Genomic DNA, 27,955 nt, shown 5'->3' with positions numbered 1-27,955 from the left:
GTCAATCACAAGCGCTTGTTTCTATAGTTTCATTCATCAAGTGGGTGCACCGCTTCAAGAGCGAGCGGCTGTGGTTGATGGCATGCTCGGTCGCATGGTGCATTGCCATAGAGCATATGGTCTCTTCGCATCTTCCACGTGCTTAAAATTCTAGGATGGCGAGAGGGAGGGAGAGAGAGAGAGAGGAGGGCTGAGGAACCAAGGGAGGGGGATCAAATTGGTTTGAGAGAAGGTTTAGGTCCACCAACTGGTGGTTAGAAGAATGAACACCTTAACAATCCCAGCACCAACTCCAAAGGAGTGAAGGAGATAGGAAGGAACTCTCAGACTTGGCTAAAAAGAGAGGTAAAAAGGAGAGAGACAAATAAGGGAGAGAAGAGAGAGAGCAAGAGGCCATTCTCATGCCTTTTTGAAGGTGAGGAGGGATCGAGTACTGTTCTCACGTGCAAGTTAGAATGTTGGTTCTGCTGATGATAATCTAATGAGATGACAGAGAGAGAAGGGAAAGCAAGTTAAAGAGAATCATTAGTGGGCTTATTATATTATTCTAGGTGCTGGCATGGGAAGTGGAAGGAGGATTATTATATAGGAGAGGAGGAGAAGCAGAGGAGAGAAAAGAAAAAGAATTAGGAGGTGGCTGGCGATTTGAATCCTTGGGATCGGTTTTGTCTCCGTATTGGGAGGATTTCTCACAGAGGATCGGCTGCGAATTCATGCTTTCCTGCTCCCCACAACGCGCACAGCAGCCCTCCTCCCGCGGTTTATCTCTCAACAAAGTTTCCACCCCTCTTGCTACTTCTCTCAGGTATTATTATTTTTATTGCTTCGTTTCTATCCCCTTCTTTTTATCTATCCAAGTACCTATCAACGGGTACATATAATCTTATATCTGCACTTCTTGTTTTATAAATCGCCGTCTCATTTATTTCCTCTTCTTCTCCTGTTCTTTTTGTCTCTTTCTCTCTATAATTTTTTTCGAGCCTTATTATTCTTTTTATGTCTGGTGGGTGCAACAAACTTTCTCCCTTGACTTGTTTTTTATTTTGAAAATTTTGTTTCTTCTTGGCAAGGAGGGATTATCTTGTGGAATAATTGACCGGAAGCTGATTCTGTTGTTTTTCTTCTTGGGTGCTCTCCTCTTTCTTTGGTTGAATGAGCTCTTCTGATAAAGTGGTTTGTGTTCTGTTTTCCTACCTTGCTTAATCTTGGTTTTTCCCTGCTCTGCTTTTGGGATGGGGGAAGCTTTTCTTTCTTTCTTTCTTTCTTTCTTTCTTCTTTTTGCGTCTGGGTGTGTTGACTAGCTGGAAGGAATGGAGTCTTTGAGATGAGTTTTGGGTTTTATAGGTGAAAGCCCTTTCCCTAACAGATGCTAAAAGGAAAGGGCGATAAAGTAGAGTTATTTGGCTCTTTTGGTGGTGGTTTTTACTGCTTTTTATTGCTGCTTTTCTGTTAGTTGGCATAAATTGTTGTGTGCTTTGAGCTGAAATTGGTGGGGATTGAGATTCTGAAATCTTTCACTAGAAGTATGTTACTTGCCTTACTTTTCGATATCGTGCAAGCATGTAGCCTTAAAAGGAAAGGAACTTGGTTTTATTTGTTTGATTGTTCATCCAGATTGATCCTGAGCTTGTTCTTTCATGACCGAAGAGGTGGAACAACTCTGAGCATTTTTCTGCTGATTACTCTTCCGATCGTTGTAGCAAGGTAAAGACTTTAGGCTATGGTGTTCGGTCGTTCTATGTCTTTGTTTTTGTATGTCTGTATTGATCCTCCTATGTTCTTAATTTGTTTTAATAAGTCCTTGTCTAGCCCTTTCTTCCGGTTATGCTAACTCGGTGGTTCAGAAACTGTCATGGCCAGAGCAGTTGGTTTTTATACTTTGCTTAGAAGTATAAGGAAAAGAAATGCCAAATTATGATATAATTTCACCCCCTTTTTTTTTCTTGATGGTGTTATCAAGACATTCTTGGTTAAAAACGAAAACCAAATCAATAAACCATGTTATATTTACAAATAAATTTCCACTACTTTCTCTTTTGAATTCTATGCTAATTTTTCCCTATATTTAATGATTTATTAGTTAGCGTTTGTATATGCCCTTTATCGCATACCTGCTGACCTTTTTTTTCTGCGCACAACTTCTTGCAGACAACTCATTTCTTCACGGAGAACTCAAGCTTTCTGTGTTATGGAAGGTGTTACTGTTGGGAACCTTCCTGACTCCTCGCGACAAGCAGCTAGCCTACTGCTGTACCCAATGTTGTCATGATTTATTGTTCAACTCCTCCTATTTATAAAGATCTTGAACTTTTTGAAATCAAGGGACAGAAAAATGGCTACTTTCTACACCAGCTCTACTAATCAAAGAGATGCCATGCCAAATCTGTGCCTAAGGGATCCTGGACATACTCCATATCCTGAGTCATCGGTTACTGGCAACATGCTGTATGTTAACTACCCATCTTCTAGTCTGTATTCAGATGCTTTGGCAGGCAATGCTCAATCCCAGCAGAATTCTGTCAAGGTCCCTGTTCCCATTGCTATGATTTCACAAGGCTCATCTGTGGAAGGCCCTAACATGGTGACTTCTCATCTTGGCGAAAATGCTTATAATGCTTGGAGGGATGGGAGAAATGAGATGTTGTTCATGCAAACAATTGGTGGGTCAATGAATGGTGCAGGAGATCTTATTCGCAGTTCTGTTAGTAATAATCTCCAGATGGGTCTGCAGACACAGTTGGGCATCTTAAATGGCCAGGAGTTGTCTTTGCAGCACTCAAATGTTTCCACCATGCAAAACCAAGGACTGTCACTTAGCCTCAGCACGCAAATTCCAGTTCCTTCATTCCAGTACCGGCCTGCGACCTCAGACTTATCTTTCTTTGGGCCACATCAGTCAACTACAGGAAACAGTGGGTCATGTAGAGATGATGAATCTAGAAACAAAAATATGCATGCTAACCTCTCTGCTTATGGAATTTCAAGTCTTACAAATCCCATTTCAAATTCTAAGTATCTCAAGGCAGCACAAGAGTTACTTGATGAAGTTGTTAACGTCCGGAAGGCTTTGAAGGACAAAGCAGATAAAAGTCAAAGTGTCCATACTTCTGCTGGTACCGCTGGTTGTAAGGATACTGATGGGGCAACAAAGAGTGAAGGGATGCCTTCAAACGCTCAAGAGTCCACTGCCAATTCGCCTGGTGAGCTCTCACCTTCTGGAAGGCAGGACCTTCAGAACAAGGTCACAAAACTGTTGGCTATGTTGGATGAGGTGGGTATATATTGATTTTCCAATTCAAGTTTCTTTATTTGAAGTTTCCTTCATATGTAGTAAAAGAAAAAATTGTAGGTTTGAGCAGCACCATTTCTAGTAAAGGTTAGTCATTTCTTCTTTCTATTCATAGTTCAATGTTTTCTTTTTTATTTTCAAATTCATACAATACTTGTAATTCCTCAGTCCAATGCATATTTTAGGTTTTATTGCACCATAGTTCCATGTTGTTAGATAATGCTGGAACATAATGTGTATATAAATATCTATTTTTTTAGCGCTTGCTCTATCTGTTTCTTTTTTATATTAGACTGTTCAGCTTATTATTATGCTCTGTTTTATGTGTTATGATTTTTTTGAAGGAGTAACTTGTGTAGAGGTTTCTTGTTGGATGTGATTTTTAATTGTGTAGTGGGCTTTCTGTTAATTGTCTTCACACATGTATTTGAAATAACTTACATGAAATCTCTCTCTCTCTCTCTCTCTCTCTCTCTCTCTCTCTACACACACATAGAGAGATGTGTGATTGTGTATGTTGACGGATAGATAGGAAAATTGCCATTCTCGTTGCGCTGATTACTCAGAATTGCTTCAGGTATCTTATTGGTGATACATACTCCATTGTAATCAACTCCTCTACTTGTTTTAAGTTTTACAAGTATAGAGGTATAAAGTGAAAATTAATTAGCTATTACAGGTTTAATGGTTTTTGTTGACTCTTATATTGATCTCTTTGAAGAATGTGGAAATTTATTTGATAGGTATAATGCATCCCTCCATGCCCACATCAGGTGAAGCCACCTACTACTCCTAAGCTGACTGGGTTATGTGATTAATTAATCAGAATTCTCACACTTAATGAGACTGTCCTTGCTTTAGAGATATCAATGTAACTTTGACAGTTTACTACCTTAAGAAGCTTATCAATTGAGTTTCCATAGTTTTGCTGTGTACCGCCTCTTCCAGATTGGCAGGTAGGTCTAGGTCTTCAAAATTGATAATTCAACCTCTTTGAGTATTGAAACCCCAAGTTCCCTGCCTTTGCTTTATTATTTCTATGGAGAGAATGATGGATGAACCCTCTCCATTGTGCTAAATAACAGCCATAGGTAGTAGCTTCTTACCCAAATATGATGAACCACCCATCCATAAACATATTGCACGACGTTATGCTTTTGTTATACAAAAGTGGTATTGAGGAGACTTGAAGTCAAGGCATGCCATACCATACCGAAGCGGATGGTACGAGATATACCGTAACATACTGGTTTAGTACCGGTGCATGGCACAGGGGGCATACCAATACTCGGTATACCGAACCGGCTCCCATACCGGATGTTCCGACACAGTAATAAGGTGGCACCACTATGGGGCCCGGTACCAAGGCGGCGTACCTTGCTTGAAGTTATTTATTGAGAAATGAAAAAAATGGAACATCTTCATGAATCTTTACATTTCAGAAGCGAAGTTCTGTACGACTGCCTTGCATAAGGTGAAGTGTTACAAAAATGAAAATTGAGATAGATGTCGGGTGAAACAAGGTAGAGCAAAGTGAGAAATGATTATAGTAGAGTAGTTTAAGGAGTTGGCAAATTAAGGACAAAGTTTTTGAGAGATTGAGATTGTATGAGTATGGACAAAGGGCATGAAGATTCAAGATGTCTTTCATAAGGTGGTGCTATAATTTGGGTTGAAGGATGTGAAAATAGGAGCAGAAGACCTCAGCTTACAATTACTGGATGCTGTGAGCAAGACTATGAAAAATCTTGAATAACATCAGAGGCATCCTTAAATAGGATACTTGGCATGTGAGGATGCATAAATCCGACCCCAAGTAGTTAGGTCAAGGATCATAAATTATGGCTATGGTTTCTTGATTTGTTGGAAACGTTATAGAGCAAAATGTTCACTTTATTATGATAATCATAGTTATTTATTTAAGACCAGGCCCTGCTCCTGACAAGAATATCACATATCTTATGTTAACAGTCATTCTTGTGATTCCTAGATCCGTCTAATGTGCAAAGGATGGTGTCCAACATTTGAAAACCCTCTGTGAAACAGTCTATACACAATTTTTGGAAACTGGTTGAGGTATTGAAAAATAGTAAACATGGAGTGTTTCTTCACTGGTCTTCTGAAGTGGGTTACAGAAAATGGTATGATAAAAATTTGATATCTCTTATAAGTTGTTTGAGAACTTATGTTGAGTATAGAAATATGTAAAAAGTTTTAAGTAAAGAACACCTTACTGGACCATTTCATAATATTTCAATGTCCTCATTTGCCCACAAGTTTCAGCCATATAGCAATTCTTTATTCCATTACATGCTTTTCTCACTATTTTCGGAAAGTTTTTTAAGTTTTGTTTGTTATGTTCATGCCTTATGTTTGAACATGTTAAGTACCTAGGACTGTGTAATGCTTCTTTCATAGATATCTCTCATCACAGTGGTATACTAGTGTTTTTATTAAAAGTAAGGTACTCTATCTCGATACTGGGCTCTATGCCGGTGCCACCCTGTCACTGTGTTGGTATGCCTGGTATAGGGGCCAGTTCGGCATACAGAGTGTCGGTACGCCTTCTGTACTGTGTATTGGTACCGAACTAATACGGTACAGTATGCTCCGTACTGTGCAGTTCGCTATGCTCCATACCGTGCGGTTCGATACGGTATGGCATACCATGATCAAATCAAAAGGAAGCTGTGATTCTATTGTGGTTTCTACAAGCTAATTCACTTTTTCTACATTTGTGTTTCATTGGATTGAAATGGGTGAAATAAGTTGCCTTTTTAGTTTGAGAAAGGTAGAGTATCCACTATTTTGTTATTAAGTACTCTCTGGTATGGAGGCAGAATTGAAGATATAATCAAGATAAAGGAAGAGGGCAATGGTCATCAACTGATTGACAACATCTTTCAACTTCTTTGGTTACATCATAGAGTTCTCTTTGATTAATCCTTCTCTTCCCCTTGTTGGCTTTCAGTTTGATCTGTCTGTTTCCTTACATAGGGTAAATCAGCTGTTTCTTATCATGATATTGGTTTTGTTGAGTTTAGATTGGATCTGGAAAGCACTAGTCTTTAGGATTGAAGTAGAGTAAAATTGAGGATTAATACATGGCTTTCCATGGACCTTTATTGTTTTTCTTAATGTGCTGATGGCATGTTTTGTGGATACATGATAACTGGTGTTCCTGTTCTTTTCCAGAGCTTTCCCTTTTCTCCCTCTTTGTTTGTCCACCATTGTGTTTTCCCTTTTCTTTCTCTTCTTCTTTTGTTCCTTATCTTTCCTTTCCTTTGCTGTATCATTTTTTTTATATAATGGTGGAATGATGATATATTCTTTAATGTAGCATATAATTAACATTAACATTAACCAACAATCCTGATCCCATCTTTATCAGAACATCCATATGGACCAAAGTATAGTCGATGAAAGTTCAATAATGTCTTACCACTGGCTCTCTACCTCGTGTTAATGCTCAAATAAGTTTGTGCCACATTCCTATCTACGAAACTCTGTGGAAGTGAGGGACCTACTGCTAAACCTAAAAGGGCCAGCTAATGATTGGGAGATCTACTAATTTAGTAAATTGTCCTGATCTTGCTGTTATAGATTTTAAGGTTTTTTGACCATCTAAAAGCATCAAACTGTGCAGTTTGTTTTCATCTCTTAAGTGGTATTTATATCTCATTACTTTTCTCTATTGATGCCATAATTTAAATGATGCATTAAACAATTTGCCAGCCTAGAGATTTCAAGTATAGATATTTCAACTATACATAAGTGGGAGACTTTTTTTCTCAATTACTAACACATTATAATTCTTGGGCAACCTTCACAGCAATGCTTGTTTGAGATCTGTCAGCGAATACTTTTGGGCTTGTTACTGTTGTTTTAACACTTCCAAACTTTTATGAACTTGCTGACCATCACTACTATACTCATATAAGTCCAAAAAGGAAAAAGAAAAGAGAGCACATTTCTTTCATTGAAGAAATTTTTTTTTTCTATGCTGCAATTCGATCTCATGCATCTATTCTTTTTGCTCTAACTAATCTTAGCAGCTAAAGCATATGTACGTATGATTCATTTTCTAACATCATATATTGTTAATCTATCATTCATATAGCTAAAGTATGTCAAGTTCTTAGTTCTTATAACATTTTGGTGATGGTATTGAACAATGTATTCCTATTACTCTAGCTAGAAGTCTTTTCGCATGCTGTTAAAAGGAAATTGACCAGGTCCTCAAGAATTATCCACTTTGAGCTCTATATTAGGGCTTCAGATTCTTCATGACTTAAATGAGAGGATGTTTGATGTAGTTTACATGCCTTTACACCAACTGTATTACATCAGAAAATTTGAATGTTTAGGTTACTAGCATGTTGAATTGCACCTACTTTGTTCCATGGTCCCAGTCATCATGCATTGGGATGATTAAATTTATTGAACTCTTGTGTGGTGATTTGACAAGTTAATGGTACATAGTGATGTGGGTTCAACTCTAAAACATGAATAGAAGCATCAAATCTTATCTCAACTATCTTTGACTGACTTCATGAATCATTTTTATTTAATAATTCCTATTAAGGTTTGAAATCCCGTAGGACGGGTGTCCCAGTTTTCCTACGGAATGCGATGCCCCACATCCTGCCCCATCCTAGTGACCATTCTGGTTGAGCATTTCGATACTTGCTTGGGACACCCTTTTATATATATATATATTTCATTTTTTATTTAAAAAATTATCTTGAAGTTTTCTTGCTTTATTTGTTTGTTTAAACATATTTAAACTTCAAAAGTAATACATTTATGATAAATTGGCCCTATTTTTACTAGCTCGGGGAGAATATCAAAGCCCCCAACTTTGTTCCTTCCTTCCGCCCATCATTTCAGGCATGAATTGGGTGGTGCACATGTCAACTACAGTCACAATAATGATGAGATAAGTGGGGAGACTCAAAATAGAGGTCTTACCCCCACCTCGATTTAATTCATTTGGTGCATGTATACTAGACTACAAGGTAGACTGAATTAGACCGAACCGTCTGGTTCGGCCTGTGCCGAGCCGATCCGGTGGAAAATCGGGTCGATTCGCCTATTGAAATCGGTTTCAGCACCGAACTGGCCGGAACGAGTTCCGAACCGACTGGAACTGGCCATAAAAGGCCCAAACTAGACCGAGCCGGCTGGAAGCGGCCTGAAACCGGCCGGTTTTATTCAAACTCAGTGCGAACCGGATGGTTGGCACTGAGTCAACCTGATTCGGAACTGGGCACCCTCCCCCTCTGATTTTTTTTGTTAAAAACAAGTATTGGGAAGGCCGAAGGCCTTTTTTTGGAAGTTCCACCGACTCTTCTTTTCTCCTAATTTGCGAACACGACTGGTGGAGCTTGTGACGATTGCATATAGGAGACGAGCTCCTCGGGGTCATTCAGGAGGATACGATGCAATTGCAAATGATTTCGCACGTGGAGTAGGATCTATAGACGTATCAGATTCTGAGTCATATACTGGATCCTATTACTCATAGCCACAGACAGCCGATGACCCATATGGATACGGATATGGATATGGTGCGTCTGAGGAATCTTTTGTCGCTACTATCCTACATAGTCTCAAGCATTTTATGGGTCGGATTTTGCTGCTGATTTATTTGGATGGGTTCCTTCACATCCGTTTTATCAACCAATTTATTTGCCAAAAGATACCTCTCAGAGCTAGAACTTCAACAAGAGATACGAAAGTACTTATAACATGGAGCAGTTCCTTATGGAATGAATATACAAGACTACAACACCGTTTGGTTAGAAGGATAGGCTAATGTGCCTCCTGACTATGCTAATGATTCATATATATGAGAAACATTGTTACTCGACGAGATATTAGATATCGGTATATATGTTGTACTTTAAATATATGTAATTGATTATATTATTTTATATTTTTACCTTACTACTTGATTTAAGGATATTTTATGTTGCTTTTTGTAGCACGCAGCATTTTTCTAATTATTTTATATTTTGTATCATTTTAAAATAATAAGATGTATCATTTAGGTTAAACTGGATTTATAGAACATCAAAAAATATCAAAAAAATAAAAAAAATTAAATTAGACTTAAAATTATTAAAAAATTCAAAATTATTGATTACCAATTAAATCAACTTGAAAAACTTCAAAAAAAAGGGTGTGTTAGTACGAAACCGGCATGCCTAAGTGTACCTTGTGTTGGTACGGTACCGAACCGGTACAGTATCGACCTGCCTACCGACTAGTGTACCAGTTTGGCGAACTTTGCTATGCTATATGCTTATATTTAAGCAGAGTCATTTAATATGGCACATGCTTTCAAATAGGGGCCATTTATTGGAGAAAGTAAAAAAATATTTTGATATTTCTTTTTTTTTTGGATTTTTTTTTGGAACCTTATCCAATTACTAAAAAAGTCCACTACTTTCTGCTTGATCAATGCTAGGTTCATATATTGGACCCCTCTAAAAATTTGATAATCTTACTAAAATAGAATATATATTAAAAAATAAAATTTATAGTAGTTTGATCCTAACCTTATAACATATCATAATTTCATGCGAAAAACATTATCATAATTATCTCATTTTACTTTATGTGGCTCAATTAATGATAAAAGAAGCTCTCACCTTAATTAAGCAAGAAGTTCCTGATGTGGAAGATGGCTCAACTCTTCTTCCTTTCCTCTCCCATCCTCTCTTTTCCTCTTCCTCTCGTATTTCAGCTACAACGGCGAAGGGCCGATGCTTATAACATCTCAATGTCTTGACATGTGGGACTAAGCTCCATCACGCATCCCTGACTTAGTTGTTTTACTCCTAGACGCTAAGAATTTCACCGCAGAGCAATGCGACCAAATAATGCTGGTGCTTCAAATCTCAATCACATCTATTGAAATAAAATCAACTCTCAAAAGAAGTGGGTGGCAGGTGAGCACCACACTAATTGAAGAGACAGAGAGGAGAGGGAGGTGAAAAAGAGAGAGTGGAAAGGAAATTAATTAAAAAAATTAAAAAGAGGAGTGGACAGGTGAGTTCTATATTGATTAAAGATAGATCGAGTGGGGGAGGGGAGCGGAAAAGCACACAAGAGAGAGAGTGAGAGGGGAGGGAAAATTAACTCTCTCTCTCTCTCTCTCTCTCTCTCTCTGTGTGAACTCTCTCAGTCAGCGTCCACTAGGATAGGGGTGCTACGTTCCACCATTGGATCACCAGTTGTTCGCTTTGATATCTATGCGGATGGATGAATGATGAGTTTTGAGTGCTTTAGGATATGTGTGGTTGGTGATCCGGTGATACTTTCATATGAAGGAAGGAGAATCCTTCTTTTGCATGAAAGATACGACCCTGTTCCATGTCTACTCTCTGCTGACTGCGTGTGTGCTCATCGGAAAGGAAAAAAAATGTGAGCACGTGACTGGCTGAGCCCCATGCTCATCGGGGAAAAAATGGAAGAAGAAGATGAAAAGGAGGATCCTCACGAACCTGAGCCTTTGTGCCTCCTCCCTCCCAGCAACAGTGGGCTAAGCCAAAGCCAATACATTATTGAAAAAAAAGTAGACCTAAACTGATCTTTCCTTCCTTCTCCCTCCAGGCAATGATTCGAAACATTGTCAAAAAAAAAAAAAGGTGCAGCTGAGGGCATATTCCGATTGGGATGGCGGTATTGGTGCGTGACCCTGCCGGGCTGAAGGCGAGCTGCCAAGATGGAGGACGGAAGTGTGTTTTAGGTCCCGCACCTATCCCATGTGCCATAATCTCATTGGCATAGGATGGGACCGGTTGGGACTGCCCTCGTCCTGCTGGGGCTTCAATCCTTAATTCCTATTAACTTGATAATTGTTTTCTAGCATTTCAAAAGTATAAAGAGGTGTAGGCCTTGTCACATGGTAGCTCCTTTCAAAGTTGATGTTTAGAGCCAATTGTAATGGACGTTGTCGTTTCCTCCTTGTGTCATGCCAAAACTCTTTCATTACCAACTAAGCATTTATCTACAATTTACGTATAATTGACATATCCAAATATCCGGTTTGGAAATATGCTTTGAGGTTCAATATAGACAATATGATGGCAATCTCATTTTATCTTTAGGTATCAATTATTGTGCATGCCTGATCAAATTGATACTTTAGTTGGCTTTTGCATTGAAGGTTTTTATAGGAGCAGCTATGCCTATGAATTTAACAGGACAAATTGAATGACTCGGTAAGTTTTTAAGGTTTGAGTTTTCCCCTATATACTTTGGAAGTACACCACTGATTAGATTTAGATTATACTTTGGATAAAGGTGATCAAATGATGTTTGTTGAATTTATGGATTCACAACTAGATCTTTGGTCTGCATTTATTTTCTTTTTTAGTCCAATACCAATAAATATTGATTTAAGTTTAACAAAATCATCAATTCCAATGTTCAAAAGCCTATAGGTGGCCCATGGGCAGCTAGGAGGCCAGGTAGGTGTTAGATGGGTGGCAAAGGTCAAGGCAACCCAAAAATAATAATTTAATAAGTTGACAAATATAATGATGAAAACTAGCTATATCCATAAAACTTGGAACATAACATATTCAATAAGATGTAGTAAGTTTATTGAAATTACCAACTTGGGAATAATCAAACTCATAAATCAATTCCATCCATCATACTCCAATTTAATGCAAAATATTATGGCAGGCGCCAGGTGACCATTTGGGGGCTTTTTTGAGACTGGTCTAGATGGCCAAGGTGACAAACTTCTAGAATAATATTCTTTTTTGATTATTTTTCCATGAAATGATAATTAACATTGCTTTATCTTAGAATTTCCTGATCTCTTGTTTTCACCTCCAAATTAAATTTTAACCTACAACTTATAAGAGACAACCCCATCATTGAAAAATTATAGATATGCTATTAAAAATTAAATTTATGAAATGAAGGTAAGTGCTTTTTTTAATTTGACTTTTTGTTTTTCCTGAAATCACATAAATGATGTAATAGTCTATGGATTTAACATCGAGTCAAAATATTGATTCTTCCTTGTAGAAATTTTGTGCCTCTCAGTTGAATTGAAAAATATTCAACAATTGTCATAACAAAATAGTATATTATTGATATGTGGATTTTATACTAGATTCATATGTCTATTTTAAACGTTATTAGAAAACTTTGCAAAATGTATTAAAATAGGGAAAATTATATTTAACTTATTGAGTAATGATAGTTTATGTGTAACTAGTGTTGGCATTGTGCTATATCTCTTAGAGGAAACAAGGATGTCTGTGACCTGTGAAACTTCATACAATTAAAAAATATTTTATTGTTCATGTAAGCTTCCAAAGTACACTCCAATATTTGGTTGGTGCACTTGTTTCACTCCCTTAGAAAGAGCAAGAGTTGAACATGAAGAATGTATTTAATAAAGACAAGAATTTATGTCAAGTGTGCATTTACTAGATGTGGACTCAGTCATCCAAGCCACAGCATTTGTAGGCATTTCTATCCCATATACTTGTACCGGTATGCTGTACCGGTTGGTACCGGGCGTACCGTACCCGTACCGATGGGTACCGGTATTGGTACGCCAATGCCGGTACACCTGGCGTACCGCGTACCGTACCATACTGACACTCGGTACGCCTATACTAGTGCGGCACCGGTACGGAGTTCGGTACCAGTACGGCGAACCTAGCAATGTACCTATATAAATTATGGGTGGATGCATTTGTGTAAATAGTTTGTGGGTCCGTACTAGATTTTTTTTCTTCAGAAAAATATATTACTCTGTTGTTTTGCTTTATGATTAGTAGAAAGAGATGAAAACTAAGGACAAGGATTTAATTGTTGATTCATTTTAATTGGTAGAAAAAGAGCTGATCAAACTTGGAAATTGTATGAAATCTTAGACTTGTTCTTCACCCACCCTTAACTAAAATGTCAAAGTTGGTACATGATCAGACTAAAATAAATATGATAGTTTCAAAAAAAATATTATTACTATCTTAATATTATTTAAGATCAAAATCATATTGGATGAAGTTGTAAAGATAGAGGTAGACTGATAATCATGTGGGATGAAGTAGTAATGAAGGATTTGATATCACTACATCTTTTAGAAAGTGTAGCCCTAAAAAGAGCAGAATGGAGAAAAGGATTCATATAGGTAATTGTTGATTCATATATACTAGTTAAGGATTGAGGCTTAGTTGACTTGAGTTGAGTTGAGTTGTATATTTTTTCTTTGTGCTTAAAATTACATGATATGGTATGATATGCTACCTTATGGCTTAAATACCTTTGGTGCTGGTGTTTTCTCAATAGCTAATTGCCTCCACAAACTATATGAAATAACTTTTATTCAGTCAACACTTCTATCAATTATTTTACCATTATCCAAATCCATGAATTACAAATTTTCTCTAAAATTTAGGTTTTGAATATTGGTATCAAATATCTAACCATTTTTTTATTGGAATGGTATGGTCGTATTGGTACGATAGTAGTACAGATGGTGAAAACATCAAAAATAATGAAAAACTATCGCTACTGACTGGTACAGTTTGTATAGTACCATCTATATGCATCGGTGCAGAACACTACAGACTGCAATGGCTGGTATGTATCGATAATTGCTAATACATATTGGTATAGGTTTCAGCTTCCCAGCACCCGTATAAGTGCTAGTTTGGCATCGGTAGGATACGGTATCAATGGTACCATCCCGTTCTAGTGATTTTTGAGTTCATGAAGAAAATCAATTTCTTATGCTTTTTTATGAATACAAACACTAACTTTACTTGCAAGGGGAAAATTTTAACTAATAAATAATTAAATATATTTTTTTCTATATAATGCTTCTTGGATTATCCCTAAACTTACAATTCAATATAATTCTTTTGAAAAGGACACACAGTGTTGTATCTATGTATATATACTTTACAATACTTGGTCCCTACCATTCCCTTCTTGTCATAGCAGCAACGGAGTCATCGTCTATCTCATCAACTGTCTTCCTGGTATGATGGAATTGAACAAAGAAGATTTGTTTAGGAAGTGATGCTTACATTCCATAGTTTAGAAATCTAGGTGGATTTAGGTGAATCCAGGTAGATATAGCCAAAGTACTGTACATTATGCCCTTTGCATATTCACTATCTAGGATTAGCTTTCAATTCTGTAAATTTATGAGGATCATTATTGTTAGGACATCAACTGAAGTGTGTGAAACTCAAAATTTTGAATTATCATAAAAGCTTAGCTTCAAAGCTATGATGATTGATGATGATCATTTAAAGAAAATGTCTTTTAGATAGGAGATTATTTAATAATGCATTGTGATTCAGATTTTTAAAGGGTATGCTGGTGATTTGATGGCTAATAGGACTAGAGCTTTGGTGAATGCTAGACAAGAATTACAGGGACATGAAGTTGCCTTTCTTGGTTTTGTGCGTGAGTTCCATGCCCATGAGTTTGAAAAGTGTATTAAGCAACAGCAAGAGTGGACAAATTGCAAATGCATGGATTTTATTTGAAGAGCTGTGGCTTTTGAGATGGATGAATAGTACTGTGGCTTTGTATGCTTAACAAGAAACAAAATATCAAACCAACACTATCAAAGATGTTATGCTAACTAGAGTGTTAACAATCTTCTATACCATGCATACCCATTACTGATTGATGGAGTGACATATGACTAGTTTAATTTCCATGTTAAATGTAGCCTAAAACAACCACGAATCCTTATAATGGACAAGAATATGCTAAGGTAAAAGTGGGAAACAAAAAATATCTCAATTGTAATTTATAATGTTGGATGGCTATGGATAGATCCTTGTGGTCTTTGTTAATTGATGACTTTAATTAATTAACTTACAAATCAGTTTAAATCTAATTAAAAATATCATGTTTTAAATTATGTAATTTTGAATATTATAAGAAACTATATAATTTGGTTGTTATCTCAGAAAAACATCAATCAAAAGTATATTTGGATAATATAATAAAAAATTACTCTAAAAGAAAACCCAACTATACATTAAAAAAATAAAAACTCTTCTCTATGGGTTATGCTATATTCTCTAAATTCTCTTGGATTGATCACCAATCTGTGTCAAAATTCAGATTCATTTCTGAATGGGATATAATATTTTAAGTTGAATGTCTGGCTTAAAAGCAAGCTGGTTCAAAGATATATCAATCTAGCAGGGAAATAAAAAGGAAAATTTTAGATCTTGTTATAGGAAAATATGGAGACTTGCATAATCAAAGAAGCGAAGAGACTTACAGAAACACAGGAGGATGTGGGGATTTCCTATGAAAAAGAAAGAGACTAAATGCGTGGCATCTTTACATGGTAATGGCTTTGGATTCCTTGATTGCTTAACTACTGAGCTAAGTTGGATTTCTTACTTGAGATTTAAATTGAATGAAGACATTAATGGAAGCCATGTTCCTTCCAAACAGGTGCAGCGAGGGTGAGGAATAGGGAATAGCATTTTCTTTTTTTTTTTTTGTGTGTGTGTGTGTGTGTTTGGGGGGGGGGGGGGGGGGGGTGTGGGTGGTTAAGATGGCCCTCCCTACCCCATGGCTTTGCTCTACCACCAGAGGAGAAGAATGAAGGAAACTAATTGCCAAGGTTGCTTATATGCAGTGAGGCCAGCTGTAGTCCTAACTAGGAGCTTGGATCTGTGTTGAAGGTCCTCGTAAGTGGAGATAATAAAAAAGGGGATGAGCTATGGGTGTCTATGATGCCATATGAGGACTTAGCACAGTTTGCCAAGTATGACCATCCTCATAGAGTTAAAAAAGGTCTACGGTTGGTTAATAGTATTTCAATATAAATATACTTTAATTATAATAGGAGCAGATTTTGAAATTTGCCTTTCTTTTTCCTTGATGTAAATTAGGAAATAGTGAGATTTACCACATGACACTCAAATTTATTGTAAGGAAACACTTATTCGAATGTTAGTCTTACAATCAAGGTACGCCGAACTGGTGCTGGTCGGCATACCGGTGGTGATCCGGACCGAGTCGGTATCGGTTCGGGCCGTGCCTAACCGGCACCGACCTGGTCCACCGTAGCAGAGTGCACCCGCGTGGTTCCCAGCGCGCGCGGACGCGGGCGCACTTTCCTGTGCACGGGACGCGTGCGCAGGACACTATTCTTCCCTGTGCTTCCACGGGCGAGGCCGCGAGCAAGGGCCCGCTTCGCCGCGCGTTTTCCCACGCGCGTGCTGTCCAAAGTGTGGAGCGCGCTGCCCAGGGTGCGAGGGTGCTTCCCCGCGCATTTCTCCGCGCATGGGCGTGTTTTTCCGCTCGTTTTTCCATGCGAGGGCGTGTTTCCCCGCGATTCCCTGTGCGCTGGCACCTTCCTTTTTCTTTTTCTCCTTTCCTTTTTCTTTTTCTTCTCTTCTTTCTTCTTCTCTCTCCTCTCTTCTCCTCTCTCCTCTCTTCTCCTCTCTTTCCCCCTTCTTCCGCGAGCAAGGAAGGGCGAATAGAGCTCTTGGAAGGGGGGTGATCCTCGTTGGTGTGCTTGAGAGGGGGTCGGCCCGAGGCCCGGCCTTCTTTCTCCTTCTCTTCTTCTCCTTTCTCTTCTTCTTTCTCTTCTTTCTTCCTCTTCTTTTCTCTTCTTCCTCTTCTTCTTCCCCGTGCGTGCAGGCACGCTGCCCTGCGCGTACCGGTGGGAACCGCTCCGGTTCGCACCGGTACAATGCGGTATCAGTCCGGTTTGCACTGATACGCTGCGTGAATTGGTCGGTTTCGGCCCCTTGGGGCCGAAACCTTTTTCCATACCGAAACCAAACCGGTCAGGGACTGGACTGGTCCAGTACGTGCTGAACCGGCCAGTATGGGCTGGTTCAGCATACCATGGTTACAATGCTCCTTTCTGAGGCAAAGCTGTTGGACAAATTAGATATCAATTACACAGTTTTTTTCATGTATAGCTTCATTTTCGATGTTTATTTGTAATATTTGAATCTCATTCATGAGAAGCATTAGATTTATTAGGTTATTTTTGCTAATAATGAATTTACTTCTATGAGCTTATTTATACAACATTATAAAAATGGGCTGTCGACCTGATGCCCATCCACCATGCTCGTCCAAGCTTGGGATTGGCAACAGCTACTTTTCTCATACATTGTCTTGTTAAATCATTAGTTCATTTTTGAAAACTCACCAACTCTGTACGCTTTTACTGCAGCATAAAAAGCCGTAAGACTTTCAAGTGCGATTTTTAAATTCCTCCCATTGGATGATGTTCATTGCTAGGTTTTCATAGTATTCTTCCTCACAAGCTTAGTATAATACTTACAGAAAAGAAGCCTTTTGTATTTTGGTATGAAGTAATAAGGCTTTCCTAGTTTGGTAAGTATTACATGACTTCTGCTGTTTTTGTTTTTTTAACCACAACCATCATTTGGAAGACTTATCATTTAGTTTGATCCTCAGCTGCCAAAACCTAGAGTTGTTAGGAGTGCAAATGCAGAGGAAGTAGATAACTTGAAAACACATCAAGTAAGAAAACCTTTAAGAAGTGGTTCTGGTTTTGAGTTTCCATGGAGTTTCCCAAGAGGGCACATTACTTTAGGTAGAATTTTCCTGGTACTAAGGTTTGTTCCTAGTGTCTTAGGAAATCCTATGATGTGGAATTATGGACTACTGTATTCACTTTTGATTTTATTGTTTTGGGTGCTAAAAGCTAATTTCCTGTTATACATCACCTTAAACATTAGTTTACCCAGTCATATATCTTGCCACTAGAATAAACATGCTGGTTATGTTTAAGTTTCTACAACAAGGATTTTTTTGTTGTTTGTCCAAAACATTGCCATAACATAAATCCCTCATTTGGCATTGGAAATTTATCATCACTATATATTAACTATAATTATTTTGGGGACCAAGTAAAGATTTTTCAAGTGGGATTTAGTTCTGTTTGTCTTTTTTTCTCGTAGAGAGTTCTCTTTTTCTGATACTTATTATCTATTCTATATCTGTTTTCTCCTAAGCGTAAATGAGTTTAGACATGCAAAGGGTAGATGCAGTACGGGTGGTACTTGAAGGTAGGGATCAGATATCACAGTATAATAAAAGAGTTAGCTAGGATGGGTCTTAGGAGTCGAAAAGTTTCTAATATGATCTTATTAGTATGACAAGATCCAATAGGCAATCAATCTGGAAAGGTCCTAGAAGGAATGCAAATGACAAATAATGTCAAACTAGTAAAGACAATGGTGAGGACAAGGGACAAACTAAATTTAAATGAAGAGAATAGGAGTAAAATGTTGGTTCATTTTTTTCTAGTGATCAATGAGAACTCGGAACATAAAAAGTATACGGTTATTATAGCTTTTTTTTTTTGATATATAAGTATTTTAAAAGGTACTTGAACAATTTGCCAAACCACTTATGTGATCCTGTTGTGCAGCCTCTTGACCTATCAGCAGCAAGCAATTTGCATGCCAAACCCCACCCTTCCCCCTCCCCAGTCTCATCCATTAGTGCCCTAACATTGTATCTTTGTTACAACATGCAAGTTTCTCTTACTTCTGCATCTTACTTTGAATTGATTGTTTATCATTTAGAGTAGTCATTTGTAGGGAATGTCATTTTACTAAGAGAACCATGTAATTCTTCACCAAAACAAGTCCTTAAGTTACATGTGAGAGTACTCATCAATAGATGTTTTTTAAAGATTTACCAAGTTATTTCTGTTTTCCTAGTTATTTTTACTTCTTTATGAATCAACAGTTTCTTTACATAATCTGCATAATGTCTAACTAAAACCTGCACTATGTGGTTCTTTGGGCATCAAAATACCACTAATTCCCTTTAGAACACTTATTTGCAAAAACAAAATGAACTGAAAAACTACACCGATAATAAGGAAAAACCGATGGGCTAAACCATGATTTTGTATGGTTTTGTTTTGACAAAATAAAGCATGTAAATTAATTAGTGATGGGTGATAGGAAAGAGCATTGGACAAAGCGAAAAAGAAAAAGATTTGGCATTATGTGACACCATGAAATTGTTGGAGAGGGTGTTGAGAAAAGGAGTCAACGATTAGGAAAAAAAAAAGGTAGAAGGCTTTACACTTATCAAGCATAACATTTTATGGAAAGATCAAAAGAGAAAAAATGACCAGGGCACAGTTCTTGTCAACATGGGGAGATCATAAGAGAACCATGAGAGGTATTTTTTTCAAAATATGTTATGGACATAAATAAGAATATGCTTAACAAATGGTCATATGGACAATTTTTGTGGTGGTTGTGAGGCGAGTCTATAGCATGTGATAAGCATACATCTAGAATAGGCTTTATACTTTAACTTATAAAAAAATTTGATACTTCTCATAGTTTTCATTTGATATTCACAAAGAAAACTAGAGGTCTATTTCATTCGTGAATGATAACCATAACCATAACTATCATGCCTTGTCCCAACTATTGGGGGTCTGCTTGATAAATCCTTGTTCACCAAGAATTTCTATGGACAACGATCTTTGATGTTAAAACAAGGGAAGATATTGAACTTGGATTTGTTTCATAGCTTAACATGTTCTTTATAAGTGGGAACCTACCATCTAAGATTTCAAGTCTCAGGATGGGGGGCATCCTAGATATCTCATCTCGTTCCTATGCGAAAAGAGGATCGAAAGGTGACTGGACTCTGAAACCCATCCATGCAGGGAAAGAAGAAAGAGGAAAAAGAAACGAAAGAAGATGAAAAGGAAAAAAAAAGAAAGTAAGAAAAGAAGAAGAAAAAGGAAAGCAAGGAAGGAAAGGAGAAGAAAAAAGAAAGGAAAAAAGGAAAGAAGGGAGAAGAAAGAATAAAAAGCAAGAAAGGAGAAAAGGAAGAAAGGAAAGAAAGAAGCAAACAAGGAAAGAAAAAAGCGAGGAAAAAGAAAAAGGAAGAATAAAAGGAAGGAAAGAAAGAAGAGAAGAAATAAAGAACAAAAGAAATAAAAAAAGAAAGAAAGAAACGAAGGAAAGAAGAAAGGAGAGGGAACCCGGCGAGACACTCAGGGTGTCTTGTTCCATGGAGAAGCCAGGAGTTCCTTATCCCACGGATTTAAAACCTTGCTAACATCAACTGTTCCCTGTTTCCGTTTGGGATTTGAAACCATCTGTGATGGTTATTTCTTGAATGCTGGAATTAATGAGTGTAACATGGGCGTTCTACATTGAAATTGTACTTGGAAAGTTTGAGGTTAAAGGTTTGAGAACCAATCTATTTAAAAAATATATATGGGCTGCAGTATCAGTGGGAAAATTATTGTGAGCCTTCAATCAAGGTTCAAGATTGATTTCCTTGAAATACCTATAAACAATAATTTTACATCCAATCTAGTGTAGAGAAGTGGACAGTGGACAAAAATATTTCTAGTACAGTTAGTCATCTGTAGATGTTATTGACTGACAAATGCCAATCTAATTTAGGGAAAGTCTAGGATACATTAGCAAGGATGGCAATGTCATATTGCTGGACTGTTTGACAAAGAGGGTGTCAATAAATAAATGAGTTGGTAGAAATAAGAATCCTTGTGCTAGAAAAGATGGGGGACAAAAATTGTAATGAGTAAATAGAGGAAGCTTAAAATGTTGCATCAGGCAAGTGATGAAGCATTGGTTGAAAAGAATATTCATGCATGAAATTTCTGAAGCAAGCATTGACTACTTCATGTGAAAAGATTTGATAAAGATGGCTGAGAAAAGCTCTATCCTGTCTAGATTTATGCCTAGTATCTAGTGATCAAACTTTGTTACTCTTTGCGTAGAAGATTTGTTCCAAGTATATACTGTATACTTCTGCAAGTATATTCTGAATACTTCTGCACGTATATACTCAAGACTTCTGCGTACCTTTATCTCAGCTGTTATATCATCAAAAGCTTCAAACTTTTTCTGATTGTGTTTAATACTAGTGACTTAGTATGCAGTCATTGATATTGAGATTTGAGAAGACATTTGTTCTAGTCTCTGAGGGAAGACTACTTCTCTTTGTACCTTTATCTCAATGATTTTGATCACCTTTCAAGTATTTATTGATTACTTATGCATATACCTTCATCTGAGCTATTGTACCATCAAAATCTTCTAACTCATTTTTGATTATTTTTAATCCCAACGACATGAATATGCAGTCCTTGATGTTGAGAAGATGTTCCTAGTCTCTGAGGGAAGATTGTGCTTGTGTTTAGTGACACTCTTAGGTCATCTACCACATTGTATAACCATCCATGCTGAAGAATCAGTGCATATCTGCTTTCACTGAGAATTTCGTAAAAGTCTTCTTTTAATTATTACCCCAAAATTGTGTGCTGGTCCAGATGAGAGGACAGCAATAAGTTATCTCCAAAAACAAGAGAAGAAACCTACATGCAATCATTAAGCATAACTATTTAACTGGAACAATGTACATATGGTGTTGTTTTTTGAATCTAATTTAAGACAGTATTTATGATTTATAAGTGAAGGAAAGCTGCATTAATCTATTTTCAGTGAGATCCACATCAGCAATGTCATAAACCTGAGAGAATTTTGGGTTTAAGGCTCCAAAACATCCTGTGTTCTGCCAAGAAGACTACTACCAATGTTATACCGTCAATCATATCAATGAGAAATTGCATGCTTTGCTAATTTCATTGCATGATTGATTTTACTGCTCTTTATGTGTGGATTAAATTGCACTTCTTTTCCCTCCTATTGCAGGTTGATCGAAGATATAAACAATATTACCATCAAATGCAGATTGTAGTGTCATCTTTTGATGTATTTGCTGGTTCTGGGGCTGCTAAACCTTACACTGCACTTGCCCTTCAGACAATCTCTCGGCACTTCCGCTGCCTCAGAGATGCCATCAGTGGTCAGATTCGAGCTACTCGGAAAAGCCTTGGAGAGCAAGACAGTTCAATTAGCAAGGGAGGTGGAATCTCTCGCCTCCGATATATAGACCATCAGCTAAGGCAACAGAGGGCCATGCAGCAGTTTGGTATGATGCAACAGCATGCTTGGAGGCCACAGAGGGGGTTACCTGAGTCATCTGTCTCAGTCCTTCGTGCTTGGCTGTTTGAGCACTTTCTTCATCCGTAAACTTCAACTACCTCCTCCTGGAAATTTGATAATATTAGTGTATATTTGTTCTTATTCATTGTTTTTTATGTAATCTTTTGCCAGTTACCCAAAGGATTCTGAGAAGCTGATGCTTGCAAGACAGACAGGCTTGACAAGGAGTCAGGTATGCTCCTCACTATTTATATGAGAACTTTAAAGGTTTATATCTGGACATGTTTAGGATGTTTTCCCCCTTTAATGATTAATGCAATGTCTGATGGTGTCGGTCACATAGAGAGCAAGTCTATCATTCTTCTCTCAATACTCTCTACTGTAATTTCCTTTATTCTATCTAACCTTCTATCTTTATCATTTGTTATTTGTCTGCCTTCCAACTTCTACTTCATGATCCTTCAGCAACTATGCATGCTGTATCAGCTCCTCTATGCACCAATGCAGCTTAGTTCTCTTTGCACCTGATACTTAATATTTATCTTGTATTGGGTCCTGTTCCCCTTTTAGGTATCTGCTTACCACCCACTGTCAAACATATATTTGACTTAGATCTCTAGGTTACATATCCTATTAATGGATTACCACATATTATGTTACAAGGACAACATTTAGAGCTACATCCTATTCAATCCATGCCAGTCAGGTAGCATTTATTTCTGTTATTTTTAGTTGTTCATCATTTGCTCTCCCTTTGTCTAGGTTTCAAACTGGTTCATTAATGCTCGAGTTCGGCTGTGGAAGCCTATGATCGAGGAAATGTACAGAGAAGAGATTGGTGATGCGGAGATTGACTCAAACTCTTCATCAGAGAATCCACCCATACATAAGGATGAGATCCGATCCTCTGAGAATGAGGAGGACTTACAAAGCCCTCCAGGGGAAAGATGCCAGATAAACCAACTTAATGACTCAAAGTCGAAAGCCATCCACAACATGGATACGGGTGGGGCGTCTGCCAGCTTTCAGGACAAAACAAGTTCGGATGATGCTTATATGAATCTTAAGTTGAACGAGCAAAGACCGAATGGCAATGACTGTAGCCTTCTACAAGATGCCTTCACCCACTCGGAGGGGAGTGGAAGGTATATGGCTTATCAGACGGCTGAGTTTGGTCAGTATGGGAATAGCGATGTCTCTCTCACGTTGGGGCTGCAACACTGTGATGGAAGCCTTCCTGTATCAAATGGTCCACAGAACTTTCTTGCGATGAGGGGGGAAGACATTTATGGTGCAGCTGCTCCAATTGGAGCTGATACAACTGATTATGATTACATGAGTATGGATGATCGGCGGCACAGGTTTGGGTCATCGCATCTACTTCATGATTTTGTTGCTTAAAACACCAAGTTTTACTGTGGTGGCTGTTCAAATAAGTGATGCTGGAATAGCATGCCCAAAGCTGCCTTTGGATACCGTTTGCAGACACCATAGAAGCAAGTTCATTAGCATGATATATGGTGTAATATAAGACAGATAAAGTGAGTGGGTGGAATACACAGGGTAGCATGTTGTAAAGATAGATGCATAGTTGTGTAATTGTTGAAGAAGAGAACATGTACTATCATTTGAGTATCATCCTTCTGTATACTATTGGAATGGCTTCAGTCCTAGTGTGATAACTGTATGAGATTGTAAGAACTGGTGTGATGGTTTTTCCTTCGGGCGGAACCAAACACCTCTCTTTTGTCATGGAAGGAGGATCTTAATCCTATTCTTTGCCATGGCTAATTTGTTTGATGGAATGTTTCATTTACTGCAAACAACGGTTACATTTGTAGCTCTATACTGGGGCAGAGAAGTAAATTAATCTTGGGGATGATCCAACCCTCTCCATCCTCCATGTCTCTACTTTTCAACCTTAGGATCCAACCTTCCTTTCTTCTGTTGCGTTGTGTCCAGAAACATCTTTGTTAGTCATGGTACTGCCCCGTCTATCTTTATTTCATCATCAGGGGTTCTTTGCCATGACTCTCCCCGTCCTTCACACCCTTCTTTACACCATTGACCTCTTCACTATGTCCATTTATAATCATATTTGGATCATCTATCAGATGCCTTCTTCAATGCTTGAACTCCCCAACTTTAACCATTCTTAACTCCCAAATTTTCCTCCAATGAGCTCTCCACCACCTCCCACTTTGTCTTTTGCTTTGTTCATGGACATCATCCTTGGCTTGCTTTAATCCCACCCTCTGGAGTCTGGAATACCATCAAGGTGCTTGACATGCCCTTCTTGAGAGCTTGGGCCCCAAACTATTGGCTAGCTTGTCTGGACAGTGGGCTCCTTACTTGCCACCATCAGTTGTGGATATCCTTTGGGTCACAAAGCAAGTAAACTACCCAGGAATAGAGATATTAACTCCAATGGCAATATTAGACAATCTTAAGCATTCTTGTGGGTGGTGCTTGCAATTAAGCAGACATGGAAGAGATTGGGGAGATGTTGAATACGAGTGATTGTCTCATCAAAAATATTTATGTTGATTATTTTGGACTTTGCTCCAAATCCCTATTTTGAAAGGGACCTTTTACCAAGACTAACACTTATATATATAAGGCAGCCAAACTCTTTATTTTTTAAGGGTTGTTTTGAGAGAGAGGGATCCCGATCGCCACTCTGGTCCTCTCTCGTTCTCTTTTGTGATCTCAGTCTCCCGGCAACAACAGGCGTCCGCTTTCGTTTTCCACTCGCTAGAGACTTCCTTTCTTCTGCCGAGACTTTTCTCTTTGGCTTCTCATTTCCGTGTGTCCCTGCTCTTGTTGTTCACAGTGAAAGAAGGAAAGCTAAGATATGCTTGATATTTTCTTGATCTGCCATTGAAGCCGTAGAAAGGTTGGTTCGTATACTACTCTTTTGATCTACCATTGTGGCTGCAGAAAGGTTGGTCCGATTGGCATTTTTGCCTTATATTTGGTATATTGTTGCCTCCTTTTGTGATCATTCGGCAACCCATATTTTGGGCACTTGTGTAGCCTTGTTTGTACCCTACTAGGACGGTTGATATAGTGGATTGCTCCTCCTCTCCGTGGATGTAGGCACTAGTTGCCGAACCACGTTCTTGTCTCTTTGTGCTTGTTTATTTATGCCTGTGATGTGTTCGATGAAATGCCTGAATGAGAATATATATTAATTTATAAGCCGAAAAGATTCATTCTTGTGCCCTCGTGAAGCCAACAATTGGTATCACAGCTATGGCTACTGACGGATAACAAAGTTCCTCTAGGGCTAACGATTCGGCTTCTGTTTCTCATTCCACTACCATAAGCATGAAGTGGCTGTATTTGATGGCACAGGGAATTTCTCACTATGTAAGGTAAGGATGAAATACTTGTTGGTCAAAGAGGGTGTAGCAAAAGCCCTCAAGGGTATGGATGTAATCCCAGGAGATAATGAGACTGTTAAAGAAGAGATTAATGAGAGAGCACTAGGGACTCTATTTTCGGGCTTGAGTGATAAAGTCCTATGTAATATTGTGGATCTTGATACAGCTAAAGGAGTATGGAAAAAATTGGAAAGTCTATATATGGCAAAATCCCTTACTAATACATTGTATTTGAGGGAAAAGCTGCACACATTTCGTATGGCAGAAGGGACTTCACTCAAAGATCACTTGGATGAGTATAATAAGTTCATGCTTGATTTAGCAAATATTGGTGTTAAAGTAGATGAAGAAGACAAGACTTTGATCCTGATCTACTTCCTGCCTAAGTCCTTTGAGCATATTACTACTACTATGCTCTATAAAAAAGAGACAATAAGTCTTGAAGAGGTAGAAGCTACTTTATTATCCAATGAGCTTAGATTGAAAGTACAGTTACAACATCAGGTTCAGACTCCAGCTCAAGGACTTATAGTTAGAGGTAGAGATGAACAGAAGAAAGGTGGACAAGGTAGAAGCAAATCCAAAACCAGATCAAAAGTCTAGGCCTAAAAGATCAGGTGTTTGTCACTATTGCAAGAAGCCAGGCCACTAGAAATCAGAATGTAGACATCTATAGTTTAAGAAAGAGAGGGAACAAAAGGATAAAGAAACCGTCTCAGATTCGGCAACAATTGCAGTTTCATCAGAAGGTCACAACAGTAATGAAAATGATACAGTATTTACATTGCAGTGTTAGTCATCCTGATACTTGGATTGTGGACTCTGGAGCATCTTTCCACATGACACCCCATAGGGAATGGTTCTCTTCTTTTAGATCATGTGAGGGGGGCACCGTTCTTCTTGGAGATGATGGCATTTGCAAAGTGGAAGGTGTTGGTACAGTTTAGATTAAATCCAATGAAAATACTGTGGTGATTTTGGACGATGTCAGATATATTCTTCAACTAAAGAAAAATTTTCTCTGAGTACATGCTTTCGATAGTGCAGGTTTCGAGGGCAGATGGGGTAGATGATCAATAACTATCAATAAAGGAGTATTGACTTTATTGAAAGGAAAACTATATAGCACCCTTTACTATTTGGATGGTAGTACAGTAGTTGGACAGGTTTCAGCAGTATAGTCTTCTATTGAGCATTTGACACACCTGTGACACCAGAGATTGGGTCACATCTCAGACAAAGGTTTACAGGAGCTGAGCAAACATGGTTTGCTAAGTGATCAGAAGGTTGATGCACTTGGATTCTGTGAGCATTGTGTGTTCGAAAAACAACACAGGGTCTGCTTCTCTACAAGCATGCACAGGACAGCTGGTATATTAGATTATATTCATTCTGATCTATGGGGGCCTACCCCAATTACATCTAAGGGTGGATCAGGTATTTACTTACTTTTATTGATGACTACTCCCGCAAAGTCTGGATATACACTATCAGAAATAAGAGTGATGTGTTTGACACATTCAAAAAGTGGAAGGCTATGGTCGAGAGGCATAATGATAGGAAGGTGAAAACCTTCCGAACTGACAATGGATTGGAATTTTGTTCTACTGAGTTTGATGACTTCTGCAAATCAGAGGGCAATGTTAGACATAAAACCATAGTGGGTACACCTTAACAAAATGGTGTGGCAGAACGCATGAACCACACACTAATAGAGAGAATCAGGTCTATGCTATCCAGTTCTGGATTAAGTAGAGATTTTTGGGTAGAGGCTACACACACAGCCTGTTACATTATAAACCGATCTCCAACATCAGCATTGGGCATGAAAACTCCAGAAGACATGAGGACAGGAAGACCTGTAGACTATTTAGTACTTAGTCTTTGGGTGTCCAATTTATGCACATGTAAGAAATGGAAAGTTGGACCCCAAGCCTAAGAAGTGCGTATTTCTTGGATACGCATATAGGGTGAAGGCCTACAGACTATGGTGCACAGAGCTTGGATCCCAAGGATTTCTAGTCAGTAGGGATGTGACATTTCATGAGATAGCCACTCCTTTAAGGCAGCTACAGCCTAGTTCTTCTCAGAGAGATCAGGGTCGGGATCAAATGGATAGGATAGTTATGAATATTGATCAGACTATTAGATCACAGCAGCAGCAGGCAAATGAAGATACTTATATTCTGAATGAGCAGCAACAGTAGATAGATGCAGAGATATAGACTCGAGAGGAGGTTACCATGCAAGGTCAGGAT

At 38.2% G+C, this 27,955-nt stretch overlaps 1 protein-coding gene across 5 annotated transcripts; it reads left to right on the top strand.

The window, feature by feature from the left end:
* Positions 1–24,095, top strand: LOC120103661 (BEL1-like homeodomain protein 7). Of its 5 annotated transcripts, XM_088714281.2 has the most exons (7): positions 1–805; positions 1,071–1,173; positions 1,615–1,704; positions 2,149–3,271; positions 22,018–22,394; positions 22,483–22,543; positions 23,074–24,095. In XM_088714281.2, exons 4-7 carry the CDS (start codon positions 2,333–2,335, stop codon positions 23,710–23,712), a joined length of 2,016 nt encoding a protein of 671 aa, XP_088570407.2. In that variant the 5' UTR covers positions 1–805; positions 1,071–1,173; positions 1,615–1,704; positions 2,149–2,332; the 3' UTR covers positions 23,713–24,095. The 5 variants fall into 5 exon arrangements, with proteins under 5 accessions (XP_088570407.2, XP_038987957.2, XP_038987961.2 ...); XM_039132029.3 differs by lacking the exon at positions 1,071–1,173; XM_008814568.6 differs by lacking the exon at positions 1–805 and having other exon boundaries at positions 1,071–1,523.
* Positions 24,096–27,955: the final 3,860 nt, after the last annotated feature.

This window comes from Phoenix dactylifera, chromosome 18, assembly GCF_051530095.1.
Source record: "Phoenix dactylifera cultivar Ajwa chromosome 18, Ajwa_hap1_PhDact_Kaust_v1.1, whole genome shotgun sequence".
NCBI classification, from domain to species: domain Eukaryota; kingdom Viridiplantae; phylum Streptophyta; class Magnoliopsida; order Arecales; family Arecaceae; genus Phoenix; species Phoenix dactylifera.
This window is presented reverse-complemented; position numbering and strand designations above follow the sequence as displayed.